The sequence below is a fragment of the Tupaia chinensis genome, unplaced genomic scaffold, assembly GCF_000334495.1.
Source record: "Tupaia chinensis unplaced genomic scaffold, TupChi_1.0 Scaffold147534_1, whole genome shotgun sequence".
Taxonomy (NCBI): domain Eukaryota; kingdom Metazoa; phylum Chordata; class Mammalia; order Scandentia; family Tupaiidae; genus Tupaia; species Tupaia belangeri.
In genome coordinates, this window is record NW_006207386.1 from 375,458 (window position 1) to 383,442 (window position 7,985).

The window sequence follows — 7,985 nt, forward strand, 5'->3', positions numbered from 1 at the left end:
ACAAGATGGCTGCTGTGCCGCATCAACTGATGGTCATCTCTGCTTACCAGAACCGCCTTCCTCAAACTGTATTCCATGGAGACTCACCTACAGTTGCGGAACTGCACGAGACCCACCCTTGACCCAACCTTGAATGGAATCTATGTTCCCTATTGTTAAAAACTTTGGACTCGTGGCCCTTCTCCCTTTGCTCGCAGCTGGCAGGTGGCGTGGTGGTTAAGACACTGGATTCCCACATAGCCAACCAAGGACTATCGTATTCACTGGATAAACTGTGTGATTCCACGGAGGTGACACAGTCTGCCACCAGTTGGGCTCCTTTGGGCACAGAAATTCAATTTTCTTCCTTCAATAAAAGTTCACAACCATGTAACTTCTGGGCTGCTCCAGTGAGGACGAGATGAATGCCTCATGCGGGAACATAAATGATGAATAAAAAACTGGAAGAAAGTTTTCATGGATTTACTTGACCAAACAAGGACTCATCTGAAATTACGGTGTTTTCTAAAGAAATCTGTGATAATTTTCTGATCCCTAATATTTGAAGCATGTTTAATAGCATAGGTTCTACAGAGATATTTTATAGTATTATCGATCTATATATACACATTATATATACATTTATTTATGGATAGATATGCTTCTTAGACATACTACTTTCAGTGGATATCATTTTTTAAGTAAAACAAGCAGTGAGAAGGATGAAAATACAGTTACAACAGCATTCGAAATGTTTAAAAATTTTTAAATAATTAAAGAAGAATATAATCCCTAAAAAAAAAAAAAGTTTCAGAAAAAAAAATCTATTCAATGACTGCAGTAAGATATATAGCCCCAGCTAGGTGCTACTCTATAGGATGCCTAAAGTTAGACTTGTGTTCATGGAAATGTATATATCAGCTGTGTTTGCTATGAAAATATTTAGATTAATTAAGGTGTATTTAGTAATTCAATAAAATGTGGGAGGAAAGCAGTATAGAAAGCAAACATAGATACCAGAGACAGTGTGGGAGGAGAGTGGGAGATGGCAGAGAGTAAGAGATAGGGAATCAAGGATGGGGGGCAAAAAAGCAAAACATACAGAAAACAAGAAATGGAAAATTATTTGCTGACAATAACATATTTGTTGATGTGCTTGATTGAGACAATGTACAGTGTACTCTGGATGGAAAATCTCATTTTGTATGCTGTAATGATGTACAGTGAATGAATGCAAATAAATAAATTTAGATAAAAATAATAACATTTAAAAAAAGAAATCAACAACATAAAGAACCCATTACATTTGAAATGTTTACTAGAATAAGAGAGCAGGCCAATACTGGTGCACAAATTAAATCTACCTGCTGCCAATGGTTATCTTTCTGTTGTTGATACCCAATACCCTGATACTGCCCAGTATCAAGGCTAAAGGAAGTCACAGGCATTTATCAAATTGTCCCCCCATAAAAGATCAGAGAAATTATATGGCACCAGTCATTTTCACATCTTCTGATGATTTACATTCGAAAACAACTGTCTTTGCATTCCACTTCCTTCTCCCCCATTCCCTTTGCATTCCATTTTCCCTTTTTCCCATTTTCTGCCCCTTAAAAGAATAAACCTGAAGCCAGTTCTGGTCACAACTTCTCCATCAGAGAAGCTGTGCCCACCCGATTCTCACTTTTCAATACTTATGTGTTTTTGTGTGTTTGTTATTGCATCTATTTCTAACCCACAGCCTTCCCCCACTCAAAAAAATGTGTTCATGCTGAGCTGGTCCCAGCAGATGGGAACACCTGTAACAAGTTCAAGTACAGCTTCATCCAATTCAGAAAGTCTACATCTTCTAAAGCTCTTGTTTCCTAGCACAGCACAAGCTCAGGCAGCTGTCCAAGGACCTGTTGGTACAGACTTTAAGCCTTTAAATAGTACCCCTGCAACAATTACAGAACCCCTAAAGCCTACATTTCCTACACAGTCTACAGCTTCAACAACTAGTACAACAATAGTACTACAGCTAAACCAGCAGCTTCCATAACAAGTAAGCCTGCTACACTTACAACAACCAGTGCAACCAGTAAGTTGATCCATCCAGATGAGGATATATCACTGGAAGAGAGAACGGCACAGTTAACTAAATATCAACATAATCTTCTTCAACCAGGACAGAGACCCATAGGTAATCCATCAGTTGGACCAGTTGGAAGTATGATGTCACCACAGCCAGGCATCCCACAGCAAGAAGAAATGAGAGCCACCCCCAATGCCACATCATGGTCAGTATGGTGGTCATCATCAAGGCATGCCAGATTACCTTCCTGGTTCTATGCCACCCTATGCATAGGGACTGCCAATGGTGCCCCCTTACCAAGGAGAGCCTCCTTGATCTCTGATAGGAATGAGACCTCCAGTAATGTCACAAGGCTTTTAAAAATGAAGCATAGTAAATTGTGTTCAGTAAATTGTGAAGGCACTGGGATTACATGAACATACCACCTTAATAAAGAAGAAAGAAAAATGTGCACCAAATCTCAGGGCTGCATTGAAATGGAATGTAGGACCATGTTAAATTTTCCAAATTGCCTTACTTCACACCATTGTCAATAAGAGAAGAGAGAGGGCAGATAAAGAATGTTGCCAGCAGGGCCAATAGATGATGTAATGGTTATGTCGCTAGACTCCCATATAGTCAAGGGTAGTTTAAGTCCCATACCCAGCAGCTTAAAACTCATACCAGATGTATGTGTGTACGTGCCCATGTTCATGAGAGGAAAATGGAGGAGAAGGGATTGTGGTATGGCCACTCCTCCCCCCAGGGAGTGATTTATCACTTTTTGTCTCTCTGTCTCTCAGCAAGTGCACATGCCCTATAGTGAAAAAATCTTTCTTAAAAAAAAAAAGAGAGAGATAGAGAGAGAAAGAAAGAAAGAAAGAAAGAAAGAAAGAAAGAAAGAAAGAAAGAAAGAAAGAAAGAAAGAAAGAAATATTACCAGGAAAGAAAAAGGAGGTAGATGTCAATGCACTCAATTTTGAGGTAGGTCTACATAATTAAATTTTTAAAGCCTTCTCAAGAAATCCTTTGTTTCTAATTCTTGCTACTTTTGTTTTAGAAAGAGAGATGTAAGTGCACAGAATCATCAATTTCTTCTAATGCTGAATCCCTAAAGGATGAGTTGGCTTATACTTGATCACCTATATATGCTTTCTTCATTCAACTAGGGCAACCTTTGTACAGTTCCTGGTTCTTGGGCTCAGCATACAAAGAATACACTAGAGTCCATTCTCTTGAGAAATCCACATGCTAACTAGTCGAAAATTCCATCAGTTCTAAGATGTAATACTGTGTAGGAAGAGTTGTTACAGATAGGTATGGACAGCATTTCAGAAACCCAGTGAAGGTAGTCTGAAATTTACTTATTATTGGTAGTCTGAAATTTACTTATTATTATATTTGGAAGTTGACACTTCCCTGTGTTTTATATACAAGACTGTATGATCTCAAAGGCTTTGATTGCATCTTGAAATTATATTAACATGATTTGGGATTGTCTATATCTTCTAGTTTTCAAGGAGACAGTGATATCTTGAGATTAAGAATAGGCTTTAGGGACCAGCAGTTAGCGTAACGGCTATGTCGCTGGACTCCCCTGTAGTCGACCACGGTTCAAGTCCTGGACCCTGTGGCTTAAACTCATGCAGGGCACATGTGCATGCATGCCCAAGATCCCAAGAGGAGAATGGAGGAGAAGGGATTGTGGTATGGCCATCCTCCCTGGGGGATGATTTCTCACGTTCTGTCTCTCTGTCTCTCTCTGTCTTCCTGGTGAGCGCACGCGCCCTAAAGCAACAACCTCTCAAAAACAAACAAACAAACAAAAAAAAACAGGCTTTATAGAGGCAGGTAGACTTGAATTTAAAATCTAGGCTCATATCTTATCTTCCAGCTAGAAAACTAAGTAAAACACTTATTGTCTCATACCAGAAAGGAGTGTTCAAATGCTCAAATTATATATTTCGAATATAACACATATAGCATGGTGTCAGGCAACATAGGTTCCCACTTGTTTCTCAACATGAGTATAAGCTGGATTTTGTTGTTGTTGTTTTATTATTTTTTTTTGGTGATGATAGTAACAACATGTTTATGGCAAGTAATACATTTCATACACAGACTTCATTGTTTATTCTTTTAACAACTGTGATTTATTGGCATAGAAACAATTTAAACATTTAACAAAGGCAATATTAGTATTTCTTTCAAAAATATGTATGAGGTAAAAATTTATTTTAGGTAGGGCTGCATATTCCAGGAAATGATGTCTCTAAAACAGGATATTTGAACTGAGTAGCCAGATTTTATTATTATTACAAAACACAGACATAAAATATTTCAAATGGCACTTCCTAAAAATCATATAAATTTCATGTCAGTAAATAAACTCCATTTTGCCCATTCAAATACCAATATATTAATAGTATTTTAATGGCATCAGTCATATTTCTAGAGGACAGGTTTCTGATCAGAGGAAGGAATGCCATTGACTTACAATAATCTGAGAGAAATGCCCTAATTTGTGTGAAAAGCCCTCATGGTGTACTGCAAGAACTTGTTAAGGCCACATAGGATGAGGCGCATGGCTGTTCTCTTCAATGCCTTTAGTTTTTCTGCTATGCTGGTAGTGACCGCTGAGTCAGAAGGGGTTATTGAACATGAACATGAAACCTGAGAGGAAATAAAAGCAAAAAGAATTGTTCAAATATTTAAAAAGAAAAAAAAATTCTGTTGTAGGGCATAGGTGTTCTAGGTGGTAGGGAAATGTTCCAATCTGTGTTGTGTGACACAGATGAGGGCTACCTGTCCTCACTGGACCAGGCTGAGTGACAGGTTTCTGCCCACAGTGAGTAGGCCCCTTTCCCAGCAACTGAATTGTAACCATCCTCTGCTCCTATATCTCACATAAGATCCTAAGCCTTCTGAGGGCAGCACCACTCTCTTAACTGTTTTCTACTCTGTTTTCTGAAAAGTGCCTGGCATAGTTAGAGTTCCACAGGTGAAGGGGGGAGGGGAGGTCGGGAGAACCCATAGCTCAAGCCTTTCTAATGCTTTTTCCATGGCCTCTAGATATAATACTGTCTTCGATTTACTTTTCACCAACTATCCAGCATCTGTTTGGAGTGTGCTGATCTGATAATGTATAAAGGTTGGGAAACTTCTTTCTATAGACCTAACACTATAGGGGGTAAGTTAATTATGGAAGGCTTTGCACCTCCAAGAATGTCTGCAGCATTGGCATCACCAGGGAGCTTTTTAGAAATGCAAATGTCAGGTCCTCTCCAGACCTGGTGACCCAGACTCTTCATCATGGCAAGATACCCAAAGGAATCCTATGCACAGTAAAGCTGAAGAAGCTCTGGTTTAGGAGAAACAACTAGAAATGGAAGACAAATGCCATAAAATTTCATTCAGGGGCCCTTTTCATTGCAATTTGCTTGGCTCATCTACACACTGACACTCAATCCTCAAATCTCTGCCATTTGACTATCTAGCTCGTTGGGGTAAATCCCTTGGTACCTCCTCAACCTGTAGCCTTTGACCATATATTGCTACATCTTTATGGTTACAAAGGTAGGGAAAAGTGTTGCAACCTTAATGGTGGAAATGTCACTGGTAGTAATTAAAATATTTAAGTACCATCACAAGTACTGGTGTAGGAGTTAAAGTGGCTGAGTCCCACATGACTGACTATGTGGTTCAAGTCCCAGACCAAGCCCAAGCATCTTGAAAAACATAAAAAATTACATGTGTGTGAGTGCCCCAACATTATGATGGGAAGGAAGAATGGATGAAAAACTATTACAGTAAGAGTACTTTTTGTAGGGTGTGCTCCCTCTCAATCGGTGAATGCACATTCTGGATATATTTTTTAAAAATTAAACTAAAATTCACATCTCTTATATTTTAAATACAGTTTTACAAGTACTTTGCAGAAGAAAGCCAAAACCAAAACCAATAACAAAAGTTTAAATGACCAGGAGGTATCTTTCAGACCCTTTTATAAATAGGCACTTTCATTCTGAAGCACCATTGCACTTCTGAATTGCCCAGGTTGCTTCCTAAAATATGTCTTCCCTATACCTAGTGGTAAAATGAGGAAATGCTCACCTCTCTGTGCAGGATGTCAAACAGGACTCTGGTATCTAATGGCAGGGATTTGGTGGTTGCTTTGTCATGAAAATTGCTGTAGAGGTATTTCAGGTATACCTGAAAACCAAAAGACCAAAACTGACTCTCCACAGACAAATCTAAGAAGAAAGATGGTAGAAATATTGGTTACTATTAGGAAATAGAATCCAGTTTAAAAGTTAAAATTTCTTGGGAACCAGCAGTTAGCCTAATAGCTATGTCGCTGGACTCCCACGTAGTCGACCACAGTTCGCGTCCTGGACCCGGTGGCTTAGAACTCACGCTGGGTGTGTGTGCAAGCGTGCCCAAGATCCCGAGAGGAGAATGGAGGAGAAGGGTCTGTGGTGTGCCCATCCTGGGGAGTGATTTCTCCCTTTCTGTCTCTATGTCTCTCTCTGTCTGTATGGCGAGCGCACGCGCCCTATAGCAGAAAAAAAACTCTCAAAAAAAAAGTTAAAAAAAGGTTAAAATTTCTTTATTTCAGCATCTTCTTCCTCTGCCTCCCTAGGAATCATCATGTATCTCCTCAGCATCATGTTATGTGATGTAAGACAGTACAATTTTATATATCTGTGCAGTTAGAGGTGCCACTTACTTGATATTATTTAAAACCCAACAGATACTAGAATGTGGCCGAGGAGATCCTTCTCTGAGTCTCCCATTAATGCCTTTCCTGTATCCCAGCCCTTATCAATGTTAGGCTGAATCTTCCTTTTGTGGAATAATCAGATGCGAGTGCAGATCATCTGACTGTCTGCAAGGAGAAGGGTGGAGAGAATGACCTTTTTAGGAGGGTATGTCTGAATCCAACCAGAGGAACCAGAGAGGAGAAAGGTATCTTGATAGTCTCACACAGGAAGAACTAGGTAAATCTGCATTTGACATTGTGAAATATCCTAACTTAGAGGGGCCATCTCTGGCTATGTAGTTTCCAGAGTGAACCAAAAACTTGAAGTTGGCCTCTTTGTGAGCTTTACATGCTATTTTTTTATATCTACTCTTTTTGTTGTCTGCCTGAGTCTCTATGTACACAGTAGTTGCATGCACAAGGGAGAACTGTTGCCTATAACATAGCAAAAAGGGAATGAGATGAGTTTATACCTTATCAAACATAGTATATAAGCATCTGTCCTGGTCTGTCAACATTGGAATGCTCATATCATTTTTTGACAGTGCCACTTTGCTTTTGCAGATGTCTGTTGGCTCATAGAACTGGGAGAGAACACCAGAATTGCTATCACATTAGTGTCCCTAAAACAAACTCCACCAAAGGATCATTTCACATTCTAATGCAACCTTAAATGTTTATAAAAATGAACTCAGAACCAATTGGCATCCTGCCAAAAAGAGTCTAGTGGAGCATGGTGTTCATGTGTTCACTCCAAGGCTTACCTGTAACTTCAGGCTATTACTTCTCCAGAATCATATTTCTCCTACCTTAAATTGGGGATCATTAAACACCTGACCTACTAGATTGTTGTTTGAATTCAACATCATATCTACATATAGTGTCTGGCATGGTAGATGCTTCATGTATGACAGCAATTTTGACAATAGTGGTATGAATAAAGTGTAGATATAAATGTTCTTTCTGGAAGGACCTGCAAGATCACCTTTTTTAACCCCACAATTTTACAGATGGAGTCCAGAGTGGCACAGAAATTTCAGACAATACCAAGGTGGTCCTACAGAACCAGACCTAGGGTCTGGGCTCCCAATCGTCTTTCCTATATTATATTACTTCTACAAAAATGAATCCAAACACCTTGCATTTGAAGTTTTTGCCACTTTGAGGGCTCTTAGCTGAATAGGCATCTTA

At 39.3% G+C, this 7,985-nt stretch overlaps 1 protein-coding gene and 1 pseudogene across 1 annotated transcript in view; one reads left to right on the forward strand and one right to left on the reverse strand.

Annotated features, from left to right (window-relative positions):
- The window catches only part of LOC102500596 (BUB3-interacting and GLEBS motif-containing protein ZNF207-like), a 19,598-nt pseudogene extending 17,185 nt beyond the window's left edge, over positions 1 to 2,413 (forward strand).
- Positions 2,414 to 4,549: 2,136 nt separating this feature from the next.
- The window catches only part of LOC106734039 (interleukin-6-like), a 4,308-nt gene continuing 872 nt past the window's right edge, over positions 4,550 to 7,985 (reverse strand). The window contains exons 3-5 of the mRNA XM_014584742.1: positions 7,268 to 7,378; positions 6,146 to 6,244; positions 4,550 to 4,705 (exon numbers count right to left, since the gene is read on the reverse strand). Of these exons, the coding sequence (XP_014440228.1) occupies positions 4,550 to 4,705; positions 6,146 to 6,244; positions 7,268 to 7,378 (366 nt within the window). The remainder of the gene's footprint in view (positions 4,706 to 6,145; positions 6,245 to 7,267; positions 7,379 to 7,985) is intronic.